At 40.2% G+C, this 25,122-nt stretch overlaps 1 protein-coding gene across 2 annotated transcripts in view; it reads left to right on the top strand.

The window, feature by feature from the left end:
- tfg (trafficking from ER to golgi regulator) overlaps positions 1–25,122 on the top strand; it is a 157,828-nt gene that overhangs the window by 86,052 nt on the left and 46,654 nt on the right. For both annotated transcript variants that reach the window (XM_078560080.1, XM_078560081.1), the window contains exons 5-6: positions 1,113–1,280; positions 15,821–15,961. In XM_078560080.1, coding sequence (XP_078416206.1) covers positions 1,113–1,280; positions 15,821–15,961 — 309 coding nt within the window. The remainder of the gene's footprint in view (positions 1–1,112; positions 1,281–15,820; positions 15,962–25,122) is intronic.

Raw genomic sequence — 25,122 nt, 5'->3', positions numbered from 1 at the left:
GAAGTGCAGTTTTTGGATGTGTTCGGTTTTCGGATTTATGGATGAAGGACACCTGACCTGTATAATACTGGTGCCAGCTTGGCACATGCATTTATCAAAGACGCCTTGGTCCATATTAAGCAAACCACTAAATTCTTGCAGCGCTTTGCAGTTTGTTGACCTCAAGGCTGGATATAATGTGCAACATGGGGCATGTTGCAAACCCAGGCTCAGTGTCTACACTTCTACTGGCATACTTCTACTGAAATACAAACACTACTACCAGTTCCCTTGCGGAACAAGTTGAGGCGGTGCTGGATGTTGTCCAAGAATAGCAGTAGGGGCAATCTAGTAGTTGGCTCAACTGCCTACGTTATTGGTGTCTACTTTCTAAAGGAAGGCAGAGTTTATTTTGATCGTATACATTTTAGTTCAAACGTACTAGGCTAGGATTGCGAGAAAGTCACTCAAAATTTGCATGGTGTCCATTCCCTCCCTGCCCCTTGTACCAGTGGGACCAAAGTAGACATCTACAATTTTCAAGATGTTTGGATCCACAAAGTTTTGTCGTTTAAAATTTTTACAGAACTCCCAGGTGGCTAGTAAAATGGTTTTCACAGGATGATGGAAGGCTGGATTTGGCACAGCTCCCCACAGATCTTTCATTTGGCAGAGTGACTTTTGAGACTAATGATTTTTTTCATTACATAGTGAATGTTTTGCAGTCTTTTCTCTAGTTCTGTTATTCGGTTTAACAGTTCATGGGAGATTTCCATTGTTACGTGGAATAAAATTTCAAACCTGTTAAAGATTTAATTTTACCATATCAGGAAAGCCTGCAAACTCAGTTTAAGATTGGAGCCCAGTGTCCAGCAATGCATAAAATACTAACGGAAGATTAGCAGTAATGTGTAGCTTTGCAACCATTTATTTTTTATTTTCAAGTGCCTGTCCATGCCTTCCTACTTTGCCCCCCTCCCATCAACCCATTTTGATTTTCTTCAGTTTTATATAAAGTTGCACCTTTTTTTAAAAAGACTGTTGGGAAAAGTGGCTGTGGTCCTGCTATATTTAAGTACTTTTATTTTTAATAAGTAGCCAAGACATTCTTTCAGTTCTGTGCTTTGTTACAGATGCAGTTGATGGAAGAGATGGAAAGCCTTTGGCACCTGACTCCACAATTAAGCAGCCAGTTCCTGTTAGTGCGGCCAGCATGTCTGCTTTTGATCCTTTAAAAAATCAAGATGAAATCAACAAGAATGTAATGTCATCATTTGGCCTGACTGAAGACCAGGTTTCGGGTAGGTGTACTGAATTAGATTAGTGCTAATAATTAAAAAAAAACATTAATTGAAATTCCAAAGTTCCACTTTTGCTGATACATGAGGCCAGCTAAAGAAAATGATTAAAATTACACTAAAATAATTTTCAAACTGATATAAATTGGGTACTGGAAATCTGTACCAAAGTAAGACCATAAGACATAGGAGCAGAAATTAGGCCATTCGGCGCATCGAGTCTGCTCCACCATTCAGTCATGGCTGATAAGTTTCTCAACCCAATTCCCCTGCCTTCTCTCCGTAACCTTTGATCCCCATACCAATCAAGAACCTATCTATCTTGGTCTTAAATACACTCAATGACCTGGTCTCTACAGCCTTCTGTGGCAATGAATTCCATAGATTCACCACTCTCTGGCTAAAGAAGTTTCTCCTCATCTCTGTTCTAAAAGGTTTTCCCTTTACTCTGAGGCTGTGCCCTCGGGTCCTAGTCTCTCCTACTAATGGAAACATCTTCCCCACGTCCACTCTATCCCGGCCTTTCAGTATTCTGTAATTTTCAATCAGATCCCCCCTCATCCTTCTAAACTCCATTGAGTATAGACCCAGAGTCCTCAAACATTCCTCATATGTTAAGCCTTTCATTCCTGGGATCGTTCTCATGAACCTCCTTTGGACCCTCTCCAGGGCCAGCACATCCTTCCTGAGATACGGGGCCCAAAATTGCGCTCAATATTCTAAATGTGGTCTGACCAGAACCTTATAAAGCCTCAGCAGCACATCCCTGCTTTTATATTCTAGCCCTCTTGAAATAAATGCCAACATTGCATTTGCCTTCCTAACTATTGACTCAACCAGCAAGTTAACCTTAAGAGAATCCTGGACTAGGACTCCCAAGTCCCTTTGCACTCCAGATTTATGAATTCTCTCCGAATTCTTTTATTTATTATATATATATATACCCTCATGGTTTTTTTTTGAAAAAACAAGCTAATTAAATTGTCCCTGTATCTCTTTTTAATTTCTGTATAATTTGGGGGCTGGCACTCTGAAAATCATTTGCATGCCCATGTCACTCAGTGAAATTTATTCTCTACATTACTGGAACTGTCTCTTCATATGTTTAGTTACCACGCAGAGATTAAATAAACAAACCAAAGCATCTTGTAATGGTAAGAATCATGAACTGTGAACATTTTTATTGACTGAACATGTGGAGAGATCATCCTGGAGAAGTACATATGGTCCTTGAATTTATACTGCTGGAATTTTTATTTATTTCTGTGGCAATAAAACTCATGTTTTAATAGTATTTAAATGGTCAGTTGAACTTGTGACCTCAGATTCTACTCTGGAAAACTTGGTTCAGTTGGATTAAAAGATCACTTATTTGCATCCTCATCTTTGGTCTTGTATAATTAATAGATTTTGTCAGCTAAGTGCTAAGAACTGTTGGAGGGAGACCTGCAGCTGGCCCTGGAGTGGGGCCAGGCAGAAGTTCAGCTGAATTGCAATCTGGAAATGGTCATTGCACTTGTTTGCCATGGAAAATGATCTGTGGGAGAATCTGGTCTGTGCGGTCACAAAGCTGACCAATTTTTAAAAATATAGTTATGTATATTTTTCCAAGGTATCTATAACAAAGTGTGGGAGTAAGACAAAATCCAGCAGCTTCCTCTCTGCTTTCAGTGTGAGACACATGAAAAGGGTCTTACTGCCGTATGCTAACACATTGTCTAAAAATAATGTTTCGAGTTCTTATCCTTTTGATTAGCATCTAGGAACTCTGAGCAATTGAGTGGAGCCAATATTTTAGTTAATTTAGGGAATTTTTGATGTCACTTTGCCAACACGTGTTCTGTTATGTGATATGAGTTGATTTTCACTGAAATTATCAAAAGTTAAGTTTAAGACTTTGAATATTTGATCTTTAAATAAAACCCTGAGGATAGTGCAACATGATAGAGTTCAACACAGCAAAATACTGCAGATACTGGAAATCTGAAATAAAAACAGGAAATGCTGGAAATATGCAGCACGTCTGACAGAATCTGTGTAGAAAGAAATAGTTTTATTTCTGATCGAGTCAGAGGTCTTTTATGCTCTTGAGATATATACTCAACAAAGTGCTTAGAATCAGAAAATAAACCGGCAGTACAGGCTATCTTTTTTAAAATTCATTCACAAGATGTGGACTTTGCTGGGCCAGCATTTATTGCCCATCCCTAGTTGCCCTTGCGAAGGTGGTGGTGAGTTGCCTTCTTGCACTGCTGCATTCCATGTGGTGTAAGTATACCCACAGTGCTGTCAGGAAGGGAGTTCCAGGATTTTGACCCAGTAACAGTGAAGGAACGGTGATATATTTCCAAGTCAGGATGGTGAATGACTTGGAGGGGAACTTCCTATCCCTCTGGCGCACTCTTGATTGCCTCAGCTTGGCTCAACCCTGTTGCCTCTTAAAATCCCCACTCTCTACTGCCCACGTCACATGCTAAGTTTCTCATTGAGATATCCTCACTGCTTTCTTCCCTTAGACTCTGTGCCATGTGGTTTCTCATTCTTGGTGATTTCAGCCTTCACCTGAACTTGCTTTGCCCTCTCTTCTTAAAGTTCACCACTTTCCTGTCTTTCCTTAATCTTTCCCTCCATTTAAACACATCTACTCATAATTACTGCCATCCCCTTGACTTTGACACCCACATGATCTCTCTGTTCTCGCTGTCTCAATCACAGGTAATCCCTGATCACTTTCTTGTATCCCCAACCACTCGCATCATCCTTAACCACTTCACTTCCTTCAGTGTCTACTGAAACAAAACTCTGCTGCAAGCTATTTACAGTGGCACTTTCAAATTTATAGCAGTCTAGCCTCCAACATCTGCAACAACCAGTCTGCTGAGTCACCCCCACCACCCCTTCACCACCATCTTTGTATTGGTCCCAGTAAAACTCTTTCTCTTGCTTTAGTCATTCCCCTTGGTATAGTTACCATCTTTGATCTCATAAGCCCAAGAGTTGCAGATTTGAACATTTCTAGTGCACAGCTGGTTTCCCATTCCTCATCAGATATTGCTAGACCACATCAGGCATTATTGGTACTCTCTTCTCTTCTGCCGATACTGCTAATTGTTCTAGGATTATCGCAGAATGCAAAGATAACATCTGGCTTCTTTTCTTTGCGACCAACTATCTCTTTATACCCCTCTGCTGTGCCTTTTCTGCTCTTGCCTCCAACAAGCGCAATGTGTTCATGGACTTTGCCACTTAAGATGGAGACCATTTATTCAGTTGCCTCTGCTGCATTCTTTTCTTTCCCCTAACCTGCTAAGCCAAACTGCCCCCATTCTACAGCCATGTCCTAGCCCTGAGTGTTCATCCATCTCTAATTTCTTTCCTATCTCCACTCATGCTCTCTTGAGCTCATCTTGTCCAGAAGATCTGTCAACCCTATTCCCACTAAGCTGTTGACCATCAAACCTCCCTTCCTGGCCCCCATACTAGCTGAAATTGTAAATGGTTCCCTCTCCTTGGGTACTGATCTCTTCCGCCATCATCTCACACTCCAATGCTCAAAAAACCCAGCCTCTTCCCTTGCAAGCACCTGCCCCATCTCCAACCTTAATTTTCTCTCAAGTCCTTGAATGTGTTTTCGCCTCCCAAATCCTTACCTATTTTTCACACAACGCCCTGCTTTAAGCTCTAATTCTTTCCTAGGCTGACATCCTGCCTTAGATGAGCTGTAATTTCCTCCAAGTCAACACTGGGAAGAACAGAGCCTCTCCTATTAACTCTGCATTCTTGCCATTGATTCCATTGCCTCTCCCCCTCCACCCCCTGGTAGTGTCTCAATCTGAGCCAGGCTGTCTGCAACCATAGCATCCTATTTGACTCTGCGTTGAGTTTCTGACGCTATTTCCTCTCCAGCAAAAGAATGCTTCCTTCCACTGCCCGTCTCCACCTTTGCTTGAGCACATCTGCTGCGGAAACCCTCAATCCAGGCTTTTGTTGCCTCGGTTCTAGATGATTCCAGTGGTTTCCTGGCTGTCTTCCCATCCATCCTGTTATCCAACATCCCAGCCTACATTAGCTCCCAAACCCTGAATGTTTCAATATTAAAATTCTCATCCTCATATTCAAATACTTCCGTGGCCTCACCTGTCTCTACCTCTGTAACCTCTTTCACCTCCAGGAATTCCTCCAATTCCAGCTTCATCTATCGCCCCCTTTACTGTCTCCCCTTCCTCCCACCATTGGTGGCTGTTCCTTCGGATGTCTCGGCCGTAAGCTCAGAATTCTTCCCTAGACCTCTCCACCCCTCTCTTCCTTTAAGATGCTTCTTGAAACCTACTTCTTTAACCAAACTTTTGGTCCTTTATCCCAATGTCAATGTTTGTCTGATTGCAATCCTATGATGGTCCTTGCGATATTTTACCTTGTTGAACACGCTGTCTAAATGCAAATTGATTTTGTTGTTGAACGGCAGCAAATCATAACAAAATTTCAGCCCCCTCTGTATTCACCCCAGGGTGTTAAAAGAAGTAGGTGAGGAAATTGTCAATGCTTTTGTCATGGACCTTCCAAAACTTTCTTGATTTGAGAGTTCCTTTGGGCTGGAAATTTGCCAGTGTCACCCCATTATTTAAGAAGGGTATGGGAGATAAGCTAGGAAATTCTAGGCCTATTAGTCTTGACGTCTGTTTTAGGGAAGTTACTGAAGCCTGCTGTTAGGGACAGAGTTTCAGTTAGGTGGCACAGTAAGCGTAGATAGGAGCAGAAAGTTACAATTGGGTAGATTAAAAGCCTGGACAAACTTGTGGCATATGGAGTTCACTGTGGGCAATTGTGAGGCCATGCACTTTTTACCTAAAAAAGTTAAATCAGAGTATTTTCTGGTGAGAAGCTGGGAACTGTGGAGAAACAAAGTGATTTAAGAGGTCCATGTACAGAAATCACTGAAAGCCAATGGACAGGTATAAAAAATAATTCAAAAGGCTAATGGAATGCTGCTTTTATTGTCCCTTCTGGAATACAAAGGAGTTGATGTTATGTTACAATATAAAGTTCTGCTTAGACCTCATTCAGATTACTGTGTTTAATTCTGGTTATCACACCTCAGGAAGGATATATTGGCCTTGGAGGGGATGTAGTACAGATTCAGCAGAATGAAGCCTGACTAAAGGGTTAAATTATGAGGGCAGATTTCTTAGACTCAACTTGTATCCCCTGGACTGTAGAAAATTAAGGAGCGGTCTCATAGAGGTGACAAAGTTAATTAAAGGATTTGATATTGAAGATGGATAGAAACTTTCCTCCAGTGGAAAGCCTAGAACAAGGAGGTATAACCTTTAAATAGAGCCAGATAGTTCAACGGGGAATGTCAGGAAGCACTTATTAGCAAAATAGAAACAGGCCTTTCAGCCCCGGAGCTTATTCTGCCATATATTAGATCATGGCTGAACTGTACCTTAACTCCTTTTACCTGCCTTGGTTCCGTAAACCTTAATGCCCTGACCTTCACGCAAAGGGTAGTGGAAATCTAGAACTGCTTTTCCCACCCCACCCTGCCACCTCCCCAACTAACATGCTGTTGAGGCTAGATCGATTTAAAAACTGAAATTGATTGATTTTTGTTGGGTAAGGGTACAAAGAGCTACTGAACCAAGGCAGGTAAATTGAGTTAAGGTACAAATCAGCCTTGATCTAATAAATGGGGGAGCATTCCCAAGGGGCTGAATGGCCTCCTCCTGTTCCTAGGTTCCTAATCCTATGGGCTTCAAGGGCAGCACAACCTGATGGCTTAAAAATATCAAAAGAAATGGCTTGAGCACATGTACCTAGATTTTTGTTAGTGTTTCCTTCCCATTTCAGTATGAAGTACATCGTTGAAAATAACGATGTGAAATGAGTGTTTACTTTCTTTCCTCTTCCCATTTCAACCAGCTGGGGCTGGGTGAAACTTAAAATCCATGTATTTTTATTTAAGTTTGTTTGATTCTAAATTTGTTGAGGATCTGCTCTCCAAGATCAGTGGTGTCACATTTCCGTGCTTAATATTACAGCTCGTCTAAGGGTTTAGGCATGATAAACTTTAGGCTTAGAACTTGTAATGCAGAAATCATCAGCAAAGCCGCTATTTTATTAATATTATTGGAAGCTTTTTTTTAAAAATGCACTGTAAATACAGTTTGTAAGCAGTCTGCTTTTTAAAAAAAAATTCTTAAATGTGCAAGCTAAGGTTTGCGGTCAGAATATATTTGTGAGGCCATCAGTTCAATCACGTTTTGGCTTTTTGTTGGCCAGTGATCATTTTAAGCCCTCAAATCGCTTACTGCGTGCTGAAAAATGCTTAGATGATCAAGTTTTGGGCTTTGTGACATTTGATTATTTTATGCTCCCCACATGCACTTATCAGACAACACCTACAATGGAAAGTAGGTCGCAAAAACAAAACAAAAATCCTGCTATGTGTTTTATTGATCACTCATTCTGAGCATAGGAGTGATTCACTTTTAGCAGAGGTCTAATAATTGGGGCCATCATGGAAAAGAGTCACGAGACAAGAGGAACAAAAGCGCGGAAACAAAGTATTTGAAGATTTTCTGGAATTTTTTACGTCCCTGCTTCAACTCCATTTTATTTGGTAATCTGAATCTTAAATTCTATGGTACTTGGGTTTTCTGTTTGGAGAGCTGTGCTTGATGTTGACATATTTCAAAGCACAAATGTTGCTCATGTTATTTCACAGGTTCTTTACTGAGTATCTTTGGAACATGAACCCTCTTATACATAACCAGGAGAATCTTTGACTTATTTTAGTACAATACATTTGGCATTCCCATAAAAAAATTTTGCTACCACTTAAAATTATTTTAATTTTTTTTTTACCATTTAGTATTTAAAAGTAATCCAAATTTTTTATGTTGCTCTTTCATTTTTCAACCTGGATTAGTGCTGTGAGTTGTTTCTGTGATGTTTTGCCCAGTTGAAAATTCAGTTTAATGTTGGTATTTTCTTTGTTGAAAAATGTCAACGTCGATAGGAATCATCATCTTAGGCAGTCCCCCGGGATTGAGGATGACCTGCTTCCATTTTGATTCTGGCGCAGTCTCTGGATGTGCTTGTGCCTTCTTGAATGAGCCTTCTGCATTTTGGTTGGACACAAGCCAGGGTCTCCCCTGAATTGACGGGTGTTTTTGACCTCTTCAGGAATGCTTTGAGGATATCCCTAAAGTATTTCTGGTGTACCCCTGGGAGGTTCCTGCCGTGACCTAGTTCCGAGTAGAGCAGTTGCTTCAGGAGTCTGGTGGAAGGCACATATAAGACATGCCCCACCCATCGGAGCTGGTTTTGAGTGATTCGCACCTCGATGCTGGGCAAGTTGGCTTGGGAGAGGACATTGCTGTTAGGTCACCTTTTGATGGGAATAGTAATTTGCATGAAGTCAAATAAGAAAAAAAAAACTTTGCGATAACCATTTGTAGATCTTGTGCAGATATTATGAAAACTAAAAACCAGGTATTAAAGTTGACTTCCGATACATATAAACTGCGGGAAAAAAAATCAGCATTGTGCATTTTTAAGAAAAACATTTATGCAGAACTGCTACGGTAAGTTTTCTTTTTAAACAGTTTCTGCAGAAATTGAGTATTGCTGAAAAAAGAGACTTTAGTGTTGAAGCTTTTTGCCTTGCATCCATCAGGACAATTCGCAAGAAAATGCCAATGTCAGGGTAAAAAAACAAGCTTATACTATATGAGAAGAGTGTGCTGATTAGTTGGCAAGTGGACTGGAAGCATCATGTATTAATGCACAGGGCCTGTTCTTTGTAGACAGAAAGAATACATACACACATTGTACCTGTTTCAGCTAAACAAAATAAGTGACAGCCATTTGCTAGTTCATTCTCCAGGGTAATGCCTTGACCAATCAGAGTCGAGCTGCCTGATTTAAATTTCAACAATGCTTGGCAGTTAACTATCAGTCACCATCGACTGGCAGCGCCTCTACCAATCAGAGCCCATTTGCCACCCAGTCAGCGTGCTCTTTTCATACAGTATAAATTTGTTATTTCCCCTGACATTGGCATATTCTTGCGAATTGTCCTGATGAGTGCAGGACAAAAAACTTCGACAAAAAAAATCTCCTTTTTTCTGTATTACCAAACAACTGTCAGAAGTTATCAGGCGCAAAGTGATGCGTTCTTCCCACAGTCGGTTTCAGTCTGATCTTCTGAGTAGACAGGGAAAAAATGATGGGTTTTTTCTCTAAATATTGGGTTCCAATAATTGAAAAATTGGGATCCAATCATGTCATCAGGGCCCAACAGCTATTTTCGCCATGCGTCAGAATGGCAAAGTTGTTCGGGCTTTCTGACAGGGCAACCTCGTGGCAAGTGGGGCCAGGGCCAGAAGAGGCCCAAACTGACAACCTTAAATTTTCTTTCATTTTCATGCTATGTCAAAAGGAGTATGAATGTTTCTCTGAACCTTGCAAGGTAAGTTTAGGCTTACATTGCACCACACCCCTCCACTCCCCCACATCGATCATGAGATTCTCCTTAAAACCCCTCCATGCAATTTATTTGAATGCTAGGAAGTGTTCCTTTGGTCTATAGCGGCAACCTCTTACTGCCTGACATTGCGCTCCTGCCTTCTGACCAGCTGCTGCTATCTGATGATATTGAGAGGGCAACTGACTGCGGGCATGCAGATGTGGTCTGGGAGTTAAAATTTCCTGGATCCTTTGTTGCTGAGGTCAGAAAGGTTTGCCATAGAATTCAAACCACGTCTTCCAGTTGCTACACATAGTTAAAATTTGGACTCTGAAGTATTCCCCCTGTGCATATGGTGCAAAACTGATGCACAATAAATATGTTATAGATCTCAATGCCTTTTAGCCTAGTCAAGGAATGCATGTTTTTTGAAAAGTAGGACTTTGCCACAAAATCTGTTTTTCAGGCTGGGAGAGAATGGAATGGCGGATGATCACTGTAGAAAAATGGCATGAGAAAAATACATCACTGATTGTAGAGAAATTGGGTTTGGAGTAATATAAATAAAGTTAAAATGAGGTGTAACCCTGACTTTTTTAGCTTTTTAGCATGAGTGTTGCTTTTGCTTAAATGATTGCCATGCTCTATATTGACACATACAGCATAATTAGTAAATTGTAAATAAATGTTTTGCGATTTCTTTAAGCCCACATTAATGAAGACCAACCATGATATGCAAAGTCGTCGTTTCCCCACCCTTCCATCAAGTGATAACTATTGATCAGATATTCAATGTACATGTATATACGTGAACATTTGCCATTTAAGTAGAAGTATGGAGAGCTATTGATATGGAACTGCACGCCAGTGAAACAGATGAAACTAGTGAAGAGGGCACTCAGTAGAGCTCATTGCTCTCCCATGCTGTGTTAGCTTGGTGTAATTACAATTATGCCGTTCTTCCTTGAGACTTTTCCCTACCTGGTTGATGCTTTGTAACTACAAGCTAAAATAGAAATCATTTTATTAAAAGAGCTTCCATCTCACTGAGGAGGCATCAGGCCAATCCACATCCATCAACTTGCTCTGAAAACTCTGCACACATTTTGTCAGCTATGACAAATTCCACCACAGCAGCTGAGACAATCCACCAGGTTGTTTAAAAAAGTCAATTTGTCCTATCTTCCAATGCTAATGGATCCTTTAAAAATAATTCCAGGATCAAGATCTGCATCTTTGCTAAAAACAATCGGTCCTTCCTTGGGCCATTACCCTAACTGTACCAGGTTTCATTGAAATCTGTCCATTAATTTTTGCTGATATTGTTTACAGACAGGCAAACAAACATGGGCAAAAAGATTACTATCTTCAATGGTGGAGGTGACAAGATAGTGGTGGGAGGAGACTGGAGAAAGAAAAAATTTCACAATGACAATTTTCTGCAGTCCTCCTTGGCAAAGAAATTTTAACATCCTTTCGTCTGACTTTCTCTTGACCTAATCGGTTTTTTTTTGCAGTTACTGAGTGTGATGGCTCAAGGGACTTGAGCCATTGGACATTGGTGGAGAGAAAATTGCTAGCCCAACAGAGCTTCAGCTGTGTATGAACAAAAGCAAAAAAAAAAAATTGCAGATGTTGGAAGTCAGAAATAATACTACATTCCGGAAGCAGCAGGACAGACAGCACCTGTGAAGCGAACATTGGGATTCAGTTCACACACAAAACATTAATTCCTCTATTCTCTTCACAGATGCTGCCTGACCCACTGATGGTTTCCAACATTTTCTGTTTTTGTTTCAACTCTCTGTTGCCTTCTGTTACTTTGTCATAAGTACCTACTGTTTTATTTTTTTAACCTCCTGTTGATTTAAGGCATCAATATAGTGACAAGAATTTTGAAAAATTATTTCCATTCCTGGCTGCTGGTTTTTAATTCAAAATGATGAAGAACATTGATGCTGGAGGAGGGCTCATTTCTACTTTTATGAATGGATGTCCAGATGTACAGTAGAGCTACCTGTACTCCATTCTAACTTTGAACAACCTACATTGCACCCCTCCATTTATTTCCCTCTTTTCCCATGCTAATTACCAACGGCTGTTCTGAATGAAGTTGGATAGTTGTCTGCTGTGCGCTGAAGAGATCTGGGACATTTAGAGCAATGAATACAGCAATGACCCATGCTGTCAGTCAATAAACAAGGCAAGGAAAAATTTTAAAAAAGGAAATTAAACTTTGATTTGGGAATTAAGCTGTAATTTGCGATATATAGGTTTGGCATCTTGAATTGGAGAATTGCCAGAGACACAGCAAAATTGAAAACCATTTAGGAAATGGCTTCACCTTAGTACAACCAGGGCTGTAAGGAGTGAAAGTACTGCTACTTCTGAATAATACTGGGGCAGCAACACTGACCATGTCGAGTCCTCAACACCAAAATCGGGGGTTGTGGAGGTGGGGTTGCTTTTGATGTTCAGAGCAGCAGCTATTATTGGACTCACTTATTTCAGTCAGTACAACTTGTCATTGTATAATAAAATACACATTACACTTTCTCACATCAATCATCTGTCTTGCTTGATGTCAGCAAAGTAATTGCTAACTACCTTCCTTCATTTCCCTTCTGAGTCTAGCCAAGGCTAGTACTTGCAACGTTTTGTTCTAAATAAATTCTTGCTGGACCTGAACATCAACCTGCTTCTGTTTTTAATCTCTCTCTCTCCACAACTAGAAAGGTGGATCTATCAGATGAACCCAGAAACAAGAGGGCCCAGCAACTGAGACGTCCCATCACAATGGGTGTGAGGTGTTTACTGAGAGATGCAAATAATTTCCTTATTGGTTATGTTGTTCAAGGCCATGATACCTGTTCCATCAGCGTGGATTGAAATTAAACCCAATTAAATGGCCTTACTCTAACCTGGAAAAAAAACAGCTTCATTGAAGGGTTTTAAAAACAATTTTGAATGTTTAGAATAGAACAGCTGAGAAAGTATGCTTTGATTTGCTGACTTGCTCGCGAATATGAGATTGATAAATCTAGAAGCAAGCTTGGGTTGAAATTGAGATTTGCTAAATGCATTTAATTAAAACCTAATATTGTATTGCTGGGTACAAAGATAAATTTGTATTAACTCTTATGCTTTCCATATCAGTACTACTGTATTTAAGGATGTTCTGAAAAATTGAACTTATGCTGAACAAAATGATTAGTGTGCATTTTACCAAATATATTACCCTGGGTAATGGTGGTAAATTTAATCACTAGAATAGTTGAATCGTTCACTTTAATGCTATCAGTGGTGTGATTATCCTATCTCACATCATTCAAGAAATCATTAATTTACAAGCTATAGGTTTGTTTACAGTCACCCTATCCATTTTAAATGTATTGGTGAATCTGAAATCGGAACTAAAATATTGCACTAACCAGTTTGAATTCTGTGAATCATTTCTATGTTGCATAATTAAAATGTCAGCTTGGGCAGTTGAATATGTGGCTGTAGCTAGCTATGCCAAATTTTAAGATGGTTTACAAACTTCCCCATTTGCCAGACTTTGAAGAGATGCAGATAAAGCCAGAAACATTTAAAAGCATTTAGAATTTCTTTACAAAAATGTCCCTTTAGGATTGGCACACCTGTTCCTGTGAGATGCAGAATGGCTGTTAACTATTTTCTTTACAACTTTTAAATGTCTTAATTTTGCTCATTTTATTTAAATAACCATGACAGATTGTAGGTGAATTCTCAGAGAATTTGTCATGGCAGGAGGAGTCTTTTTGATAAAAGTCATTATCAATTGTGTTTTGCAGTGGAGAGATTTAAAATATTAACTAATTTTAAAAGTTAATTTGCTTTATGATCCCTTAAACATTATTTTGAAAAACTCTGCATTGCATTTGAATCAGGGCTGAAGCATATACCAAATTTTAATTTTTTTTTAGATAGCTGTAGGTTATTTCTTAACATAAATAGGGTTTTATGTGCCAAGTTGTGCTCCCCTCATTTTCAGTATTTCTAGTGTCTTGCAAGTACTGTTGTAATGTTGCAAGCTTTTGTATGTGGTTGTGCTTCACACTAGTGTGATTTGTTTAGAGCTGGAGAACTGTAATGATTGGAACATTCCAATCATCCAAAAGCCCATTGGGCACAGAATTGGGCTTAAATTATATTAATAGTCTCGCAATTTGTTATTCTCACTGTACCATGACTAAATTGTTGAATTGCTTATTTACCATGGTTCACCATCAGATTTTTAAATTGAGCTAAAGCAGTATAAAATTAACCACAGTAATTTGCAATACTGTAAACAACTGGAATTGCTAGCTGATTGGACAAGCACCAAATTTAACATGTGCGTATCTAATAAGACTTGGATATGCTAAATCATTTTGATATTTTTGCCTGCATTCATTTGATTTGGTTCTGTGGTAATCGGTTTGTGCTGCATGTGAACAAATGCATAATTTTATGCTTAAAAAGAGGACCTGAAATTTGAGCTAGCCTGAGGTTTCAAAAATAATTTGAACCATATCAATGTGGACAGCTCTTCAAAAGAATAGCATGCTATTGGTACATTTACAACATAATTTTAATGTATAGATCTGTACAAAGAAGTAGCAGTTTAAACAAAATTGTTGAGGAACCTACTTGCATTTTTTAAAGGCTGCAATAATTGGATGTTCCATCCAATAGATTTAATATGTTAGTTTTGGATTGGAGCCTTGGAGGCTTATGGAATGGGATGCAGCCTGTTTAGATACATCTGTTTTAGACCAAATAACTGTCAGAACACTTTAATAAGAGCATAAAAGTTCAATGCTCTAGGACTGTAAAGCCAGAAGGTTGCTGTTAGCATACTGAATATGGTGCACAGCTGATGACACATCACATGGAAAGGCCCTTGTTAAAACAGTCAGGGACTTTAAAGCTCAACCTTTCACTTGGCCTTATTAAAATATTCTCTGGAATGGAATGATACACTGCATTACTTTTTCCTTTCATAACAATGCAAGTTTAATTTAATTGATGGTATTTTTGCAGCTCTGTGTTTAATCTAAAGTTATTGTTAAGTATCCATTATTTTCTTAATGTCATTGTAAACTGTAGGGATTTAAATCACATGATTAGATGAACCTTTATTGATATTAAGTGTTCCTTCTAATGATTTGTTCAATTGGATGTTTTGATCATGAAGTATTCTCCGGGTATTATGAATTTAAATAAGAGCTCTGTTCAGCAACAGTACATATTATAAAAGATCATAAAATTATTTTGAATGATAATTAAATAAATCAAATGCATTCAGAGGAAACCATACATTTTGAAGGAAATATTTGGAGTGGTGTAACCTTAGGATAAAGTACTGTTGATTATAGATCTGTCAGTGTTGGGAAAAAAATGATATGAATTGAGTTGACAGCTAAAGTATGGGCACAACTTTAAAATATAGTGGCTTAAGTATAGCTTTTTTATAGTATACTACTATGCTAAATATGCCGAAGGACAGCACTATGCCATTCTTTTCCAAAGAGACTTCTACCACCAGCCACCATCGCCCCCCCTTCCCATGTGCACACACACACGTGCACATATTTTTCTCATGTCAGAAAATGACTGTGACCTTTAAATGAATTCTGATTGGATAGGTGGATGAAAGAAAGGGGTTGAAGAGATATGGCAACAGGGTTGGTATCTATGATCGGAACTATTTGTTGCTTCGAAAACACCAACATAGACTGATAAATGCAAAATACTATGGATGCTGGAAATCTGAAACAAAAACAGAAAATGCTGAAGAAGGCTTACGTGGACTCAAAACGTCAATGCAGTTTCTCTCTCCACAGATGCTGTTAGACCTGCTGAGTTTTCCCAGCATTTTCTGTTTTTGTTTCAGACCAACACAGACTGGTTAGGCTCAATAGCCTGTTTCCAAGTTATAACTTCAATGTATTTCTGATGTGGATTCTGTTTTGCAGAATTTTGGGGAGAACATTTGCAATATAAATTCTGCCTTTACCACTGATTAATGCATTTTTGCTTACATCATTCACCTATTGTGTTTCAGGCCCTCCAAGTGCTCCAGTAGATGAACGATCAGGAACACCTGACAGTATTGCCTCTTCCTCATCTGCAGCTCACCAGCCTGGTGCTCAACAGCATCAGCAATCCTACACGGCAGTTCAGCCTCAAGCTGGCCAGATGGAAGGTAAAGAGTCCATTGCCTTTTATCAAATCTCGATTAATACCAAAGTACCCAACAAACTCTCTTGTGGTTTTAAAATTGCAAACAAAATATCTTTTATGTTTAGAGTTTGATTTCAGTAACACTTGCATTTATATACTGTTGTCATCAAAACCCTAAGACATTTCAGAGGAAATACCAACACCAAACAGTGGCAAAAGAGTCAGATAAGATGATCATTAAGCATGGTTGAGAAGGCATGTTTTATGGTGACCCTTAAAGGTCAGAAAAGTAGTAATGGGATGATGTAGCTAAAGATGAGTTCAAACGATCAAGTTATCTGAAGGCTGTGCTTATATTGATAGAGTGGAGAAAATTGAAGATAGACAGGAAACCAGAATCAGAGTTGAACAGGCATGCACTGGAGGACACAAGTGGTAAAATGGGTTAGCCTATGATTGATTTCTGATGAATATGAGAATTTTGAATTAATTTTGTTGGGAACAGAGAGTCAATGGAGGTCAGAAAGAATGAGAATGATGGGCAAATAAAAATTAGTGAAGGATAGCAAGAGGTTTGGACTGATTTTGGTTTGTATGTGGCGGAAGGGCATTGTAAAAGGCATAGAGGTAAAACTACTAAAATTGTGACAACAAAAGGGTGGTCACAGACTTTAGCATTAAGAGGGATGACCGGCATATGTGTGATACATTGCAGAGGTGGAAGTGTGTAGTCTTTATGAGATAGGGTATAGGGTTTGAAGCTTGACACAGGCATCACACTGAGGTTTTGCACCATGTGGTTCAATCTTGGTCAGCAGACGGAGAGGAGGATGGCAGCATTGAATCAGGTAAAGCTGGAGAGTTTTGGTGGGAGCTACTGGAGGTAGATTTGGTCTTCCTAATATTTATTGGAGGAAACTCTGACTCCTTGGTGACTTGATGGCAGGAAAACAATTTGGCAACGTAGAGATTTTCACAGCATGTGGATTGATGTAGTTGAGGTGGAGGACATGCAGAGCTGGGTGTCATCAGTATAAATATTGAAAATTACTTCATACCAACAAGTAATGTCGTCAAAGTGCAGCATATAATTTAGGGAAAGGTGGAAAATAAAATCAAGAATGTAATCTTGGTGCATCTAGAGATAGAGAAGGAGAAATCGTGGCTGGAGACATGCCAGCCATGCCCTGGGGGATGGTTAGCTCAGTTGGCTAGACGGTCAGCATGCGGTTCAGAATAATGCCAATAGCGTTCAACCCCCCTCCTGGCTGAGGTAGGCTTGGATCTGCCTCCTTGTCTTGTCCCATAGTAAAGTCACTGCGTAAGCTGTGGATCGGAGACCCTCGAATAATCAAGGATGCTTCCTGGAGAAGAAGAAGGGGGAGTGCCAGATGAAGAAATTCAAACAAAGATTTGAGAGAGTTGAGCATGAGGTTTGGTGGCATCAATTAATTCAGACACCCTGTAGAGAAATGCAGTTGAACAATGAGGTGGTAGATTTTGAGGATGAACCCAGATGCTGTTAGATTTAAAGAGTGTTAGCAGTTTTGAAGGAGATGGCATTAATTTAGGGCAAGATGGGAAGTGGCCAGGTGCTAGATGAATAGGGATTGGTGAATTAAAAGAGTTTTCAGAAATGAGGTTGGGGGGACACTATGGAACAACATTCAGTTTATTGTAATTGTTCTGATGGACCACGTGTACAGTCCCAAACAACTTAAAATACTTATATTGCCCAAAATACAACAATCAGTAGCATTTGCAATAATGTCAATTTCAAAGTTGCCTGTTATAATGTCCATTTGTTTTGGGCAGAAACAGTTGTACTTACTCACCTGTCGTAATGTACAAGTGAAGCACAGGTGAAAAGTTGATGCATTTTTAAAATCAACATTTAATGAAAATAACACAATGCATAATAATCACAACCCCTGAAATTTAGTCTCCAAATTAGGTGTGGTGTTCTGCTTCAGTGGCTCAGGTTGTTTAAATCATTGTACTGCTTCTACAGTTTCCTGATGACTTGTCCAGGTGAAGTTGGTGCTTCGGTACTCGGGGTGCTTGGTCAGGTCTCGGGTCCAGCAGTAAGGAGGTTTATCCAGTTAGCGGTTTAGGGAGCTGTAGATGATGAGTGGCGACAACATCCTTCAAGCACTACTATGCTATGGTTTGTGCACCCTATTGCCAACAGCACCCAGCCATGTCCAGAAATAACTAATAGCTGCCAACTCTACACAGTGTGCTTAAACTGTAGATAAAGGCAAGAAGCTGACTGGCTGGCTGGTGTTGGGTTTCAGCAGGGTCCCTGAGGTTGCAGACACTGGGTCTCTAGCATGATTTACAGACCATGGGCGGAATTTTATGGCCCTGTCGTGATGGGGGCGCCGCTGCAAAATGCAGTGAGCTGTTCAAAAGTCCATTGACTTCAGTGGGACTGAAGGGTCGACGGGAGGGGCAATAAAATTCCTCCCCATGTATTTTTTATACCGGCCAGCACATAAAAAGGGCAAATCATGATCATACAAACATGCCCACTAAGTTTTTATAAATTGTAGAATTTGTGATCATAGGATGTATCTCAAGCATAAGCTGGGGTAAATATGTAATAAATAGTTTCAGTACATGATAAATCTATCATTTTTGCTTCACTAGAACTACATTAAATTTATACTATCCCCTGCAAGGTAGTTTTTTAAAATATAATGTTTGGTTAGTATAGTTTCTTGTTTTATCTAGATGATGGGTTTGAATGATGGAAAAGAAAGAATGAACTTGTATTTATATAATGCCTTTCATGACCTCAGGACCTCCCAAAGGGTTTACAGCCAATTAAGCACTTTTAAGGGATAGTAACTGTTGTAGTGTTGTATGTAAACTGGCTGTTATGTTTCCAACAAACTCAAACAGCAATGTGATCATGACCAGGTAATCTCCCTTGTAATAATAATGGTATTTTATTCAAAAGGCATGTTCGCAGTGCACATGCTGAATTGCAGTTGATGTAAATGAAGTGCATTTACATCAAAGAATCCATATATAGATTAAGTTATCAAGTTTAAAAATGTGGAAATGTATAATGATCATGTAACAACAAAATTTGACAAATTCAGCAGGTAATAGGGAAGTTGTGGACAGGACATTAAAAGAAGGAATATGAAGTTAAAATTATGTTAAAATTACAAATCAGTATAACATTCCTACATTACAGGCACTGAAGTGTGATGTTGATTACGGAATAAATATTGGTCAGGACACCAGGGATAATTCCCCTGCAGAGGGAAAGCATTCTATTCTTTTCCTTGATGAGGACAAAAAATAATTACAGGTATAAAAAGCCAAATAGAATTTAAGGCAGATTTTTCTTGGAGAGAGAGGAATAAAATACTTGAAAACGTTATGTTTTCCCCATTCTTATCTCCTGTGTTTCCTTCCTTTAATTGGGCACTTGTTATTACTTGTGTTTACAGGAGGGGGAACCTTATTACAAAATTAAAGCGCTGTTCCAATGTTTAAAAATCTATATTTGATCTCAGACATTACCTTGTGCCAACTGTAATTTGGGTTTGAAAAATAAATGCAAAATTGGAAGTGCAGTTTTGTGTTAAGAGCTGGTGTGCACCATGATCCCTTTCTCCACCTGCGCAAGTTTGATAGCAACCATCTGTAAAGAGTCTTGTTGTTTCAGGCTAAGCTGCATTATAACTAAATTCACAAAGATGAAAGAACAGTGGAACTTGCTGTGACACAGGGTGAAAACACTTGGGGTATTTTGCATTTGCTAACAGCTTTCATAATAAATGACCAACATTCATTCTACAAGTGAGGCTAATGACTTTCACGTCTATTCAATTGAGTGAAACTTTCATTTAAGCAATGTTCAGTTTTTTAATATTTGCTCTCTTTATTATTTCGTGAAATGTGAGTGTCGCTGGTAAGACTAACATTTATTGCCAATCCCTAATTGCCCCTGAGAAGGTAGAGGTGAGCTGCCTTCTTGAAGCTCTGCACTTCATGTGGTGTAGGTACAACCACAGTGCTGTTAGGGCAGAGTTCCAGGTTTTTGACCCAGCAACAGTGAAGGAACGGTGATATCGTTCCAAATCAAGATGGTGTGTGGCTTTGGGGGGGGATCTTGCAGATAATGGTGTTCCCATGTGCCTGCTGCCCTTGTCCTTCTAGGTGGTGGAGGTTGCAAGTTTGGAAGATGCTGTCGAAGGAGGCTTGGCGAGTGGATGCTCTGCATTTTGTGTAGATAGTACATAATGCTGCAGCAGTGCACCGGTGGTGGTGGTGAAAGGCATGAATGTTTAAGCTGGTGAACAGGGTGCCAACCAAGCAAACTGTCTTGTCCTGGATGGTGTCAAACTCCTGTGTTGTTGGAGCTGCACTCATCCAGGTAAGTGGAGAGTATCCCATTACACTCTTGACTTCTGCCTTGTAGATATTAGACAAGCTTTGGGGAATCAGGTGAGTTACTCACTGCAGAATTCCCAGCCTCTGATCTGCTCATGTAACCACAGTATTTATATTGTTTGGTTCAGTTAAGTTTCTGGTCAGGTGTAACTCCTAGGATGTTGATGGTGGGGAAATTCATTGATAGCAATACTGTTGAACATCAAGGAGGGAGATGGTTAGATTCACTTTTGAGGGAGATGGTCAATGCCTGGCACTAGTGTTGTGCAAATGTTACTTACCAAGTATCACTCTAAGCCTGAATATTATCCAGGTCCTACCGCATCTGGACATTGGCTGTTTCAGTATATGAGGATTTGTGAATGGTACTGAATATTGAGTAATTGTCAGTGAACATCCAAACTACTTTTGGTGGCAGAAAGGTCATGTATGAAGCAGCTGAAGATGGTTGTACCTAGGACACTACCCTGAAGAACTCTGCAACAATATCCTGGGGCTGAGTTAATTGATTTCCAGCAACCATAACTGTCTTCCTCTGAGTGAGGTATGACTTCAATCGATGAAGAGTTTTCCCTGTCATTCCCATTGACTTCATTTTTACTAGGACTCCTTGATGTTTGACTATCAAATTCCACCTTATCTCCTGAATTCAGCTCTTTTGTCCATATTTAGGCCAAGGCTGTAATGAGGTCTGGAGCTGAGTTGTCCTGGTAGAACCCAAACTGAACATCAGCGAGCAGGTTATTGTTGAGTAAGTGTCATTTGATAGCACTGTCAATGACACCTTATATCACTTTATGATGATTGAGAGTAGGCTGATGGAGTAGTAATTGGCTGGATTGAATTTGTCCTGTGTTTTGTATTCAGGACATACCTGGGCAATTTTCCACATTGTTGGGTAGATGCCAGTTTTAAAGCTGTGCTGGAACATCTTGGCTAATGGCACTGCTTGTTCTGGAGCACAGATCTTCAGTACCACAGTCAAGATGTTGTCAGGTTCCATAGCTTTAACTGTGTCCAATGCCTTCAGCCGTTTCTTAATATCATGTGGAGTGAATCCAATTGGCTGAAAACTGGCATCTGCGATGCTGAAGACCTCAGGAGGAGGCCAAGATGCACATGGGGATTTCTGGCTGAAGATGGTTGCAAATACTTCAGCATTAGCTTTTGCACTGGCCTGCTGGACTCTGCCAACATTGAGGATGGGGATGGCTGCCTCTGGTTACTTGTGTAATTGCCCACCACCAATCACGGCTGGATGTGGCAGATCTACAGAGATTTGATCTGATCCATTGGTTCTGGGATTGCTTAACCCTGTCGATGGTATACTGCTTCCACTCTTTAGCAAGCATGTGCTCTTGTGTTGTAGCTTTACCATGTTTACGCCTCATTTTTAGGTGTGTCTGTTGCTGCTCCTGGCATGTTCTCCTATACACATTGAACCAGTGTTGATCCCCTGGCTTGATGGTAATGATAGAGTGAGGAATATGCTGGGCCATGAAGTTACCGATTGTGGTTGAATAGAATTCTGCTACTGCTGCTGATGTCCAGCATTGCCTCATTGATGCCCAGTTTTCAGCTGCTGGATCTGCTCTGAACCTATCCCAGTTAGCATGATGGTAGTGCTACATAACACAATGGAGGGTATCCTCGGCGTGAAGGCAGGACTTCATGTCCACACGGTGGTCGCTCTTACCAATACTGTCATGGACAGATGCATCTGCAACAGGTACATTGATGAGGATGAGGTCAAGTAGCTGTTACCCTCTTGGTTCCCTCACCACAGGCCCAATCTGGCAGGTATGTTCTTTGGGACTCGGCAGCTCAGTCAGTAGTGGTGCTACTGAGCAGCTCTTGATGGATGTTGAAGTCCTAGAAAGTACTCAGAGTACATTTGGTTCCCTTCCTGCCCTTAATACTTCTTCCAAGAGGTGTTCACTTGGATTCATCAGCTGAGGCAAGGCAGTAGGAGTTTATCAACAGAATGTTTTCTTGCCCATGTTTGACCTGACTTCATGGAGCCTAGAGTCAATGTTGAGGACTCCCGGAGCCAATCCCACCCAAATGTATAGCACGGTGCCACCACCCCTAGTGGGTCTGTCCTGCAGATGGGATAGCACATACCCAGGGCTGTTGAGGTGCCTTGAGCATTGGTTTTAAAGTACGATTCAATGAGGCCATTGCTTGATGAATCTGTGGCACATCTCTCCCTAATTTGGCACCAGATGTTATTGAGGAGGATTTTGCAGTGTTGACTGGGTGGGGTGTGCCTTTGCCATTTCCAGCACCTAGGTTGATGCTGGATGGTCTGTCCTTTTTTTAAAAAAATTTATTTTTGACTTTTCATTAGCAGTTTGACACAACTGAAAGGTTTTGCTAGGCCTTTTCAGAGAACAGTTCAGAGTCAACCACATTTGTATTGGAGTCACATGTAGGTCAGACTGGATAAGGCGGCAGATTATCTTCCCTGAAGGACTTGAGTGAACCAGATGAGTTTTTGTGACAGTCTGGTAGCTTCATGGTCACCATTACCGAGACTATATTTTTATTCCAGAATTATTAATTGAATTTAAATTTCTCCAGCTGGTGTGGTGGGAGTTGAACTTGTGCCTTTGGAGTATTACTCTGAACCTCTGGATTACTCGCCCAATAACATTACTCACTATGCTACTGTCCCCTGTTTAATACTGGACAAGTGAAGATTATGTTGCCTGAAATTCCTGTTTCTGTGTTTTAAATACAGCTATGCAAGAATCACCGCCCTGTATCAGAGTTTGCTGTATGTGCAACTCGCTCTCTACGATCCCACCTCTGTACCAACAGTTTGCTTGTCTAATATCCAAGCTTGGGGGAGACCCAATTTCCTCGGACTTTCATCTTTGTCTCCACTACAAGCTCTCTACGTTCATCACCAATTCCCCTACATTGCAGTCAACACATCAGCTTGTTATTACTTACTGCCATCTTGGTGGATTAGGTTTCATGTTGGATTTTATTGCTGCAATTTGAGATGGTTGAAATATTCTGGTTTAAACAGCAAAGATGAAAGTAATTGTACAACTAGTGCTTTGGGCAAATGTACTAGTTTCCGATAGATCAGCTTTTAATGATTATACTTTGAAAGCATTTAATCAAGTTAAGGTACAGGAAATGGTTTTTGCAGCCACCAAGATGGCAGTAAGTAATAACAAGCTGATGTGTTGACTGCAATGTAGGAATTGGTGACGAACGTAGAGAGCTTGTAGTGGAGCCAAAGATGAAAGCCCCAGGAAATTGGGCCTCCCCCAAGCTTGAACATTAGACAAGCACAGTTGGCACAGAGGCGGGATCGTAGAGAGCGAGTTGTACATACAGCAAACTCATACAGGGCGGTGATTCTTGCACAACTGCATTTAAAACACAACGGTTTTGCTTTAGAAATATGTCGTTAATTTCATACCGAGTTCTTGGCTGAAACTGGCCCCATAATTGATACAATGTTCCAGTCCTGAAATTGGTTATAGCAAACACAAGGTTAAATGTGCTTTTCTATTTGATTAGAGCAGTCAGTAAAGCATAGGGCAGCTTCTGACGTAGCCAAACATCATGGCCCAATCAAAATTTGATTGTTTAAAAAAGCAAGTTTCAATGTATACTGGTGATGCCACATTTTAAGCCCCTCTTTGGTTAACATTTAGTTTATTTTAATCTGTTGAAACTATTTAATGTTGCAAATTTTGAACAGGCCTCTTAATGCGCATTGTTTTGTCTGTTGATTGGAACATCTGTACCAACTACATGTTTCCAGGAACATGCTGGCTGTTTCATAATTATATTGATTTTGGATTCTGTGATCTGCAGTACATAGTCCTTGTTATGCAGGTCCCTCCATTTTTATGAAATTGTTATTGAAACAATTTATTTGAACAGATTGATCCATCTCCGTGCTTTGTGACTTAAAAATAGAAAAGTCAGTATTCCATATGGGGTTGATGATTACTTCATTCAGGAATATTGGTACAAAATGTATATTTTTATTAAAAATGCTGTAATTTGTTTTATTCCTACTGTCATGTTTCAGGATTGTTTGACCATTTTGTCACTAAGAATTTGGCTCTGGACCCCATGAAGTCTCATGACATCATGTCAAACATGGACAAGGAAACTTACTGCTGGTTACCACCTACTGCATCTCTACCCTCCCCCCCCCTCCACCCACAGCTGACGAATCAGTATTCCTCCATGTTGAACACCATCTGTAACAAGCACTGAGGGTGGAAAGGACACAGAATGTACTCTGGGTGAGGGACTTCAATGTCCATCACTAAGAGTGCATTGGTAGCACCACTACTAACCGAGCTGGCCGAGTCCTAAAGCTGCTAGCCTGGGCCTGCGACAGGTGGTGAGGGAGCCAATAAGAGGGAAAAGCCTATCTGACCCTGTCCTCACCAATCTACCTGTCACAGATGCATCTGTGCATGACAGTATTGGTAAGAATGACCACCGCATAGTCCTTGTGGAGATGAAGTCACATCTTCACAATGAGGATACCCTCCATCGTGTTGTATGGCAGTACCACCGTGCTAAATGGGAAAGATTTTGAACAGATCTAGCAACTCAGAACTTGGCATCCATGAGGCGTTGCAGGCCATCAACAGTAGCAGGATCAGAATGATGCTGAAACCTGGCCTAATGACCAGGACTTGTTTACATGCAGTTGCTGACTTCTCAACCAAAATGGCTGGTAGCTCAGCCGGAATCAGCTGTATGGTTGTTTAAAAAACGCTGGTC

The sequence above is a fragment of the Cetorhinus maximus genome, chromosome 16 (assembly GCF_964194155.1).
Source record: "Cetorhinus maximus chromosome 16, sCetMax3.hap1.1, whole genome shotgun sequence".
NCBI classification, from domain to species: domain Eukaryota; kingdom Metazoa; phylum Chordata; class Chondrichthyes; order Lamniformes; family Cetorhinidae; genus Cetorhinus; species Cetorhinus maximus.
This window is presented reverse-complemented; position numbering and strand designations above follow the sequence as displayed.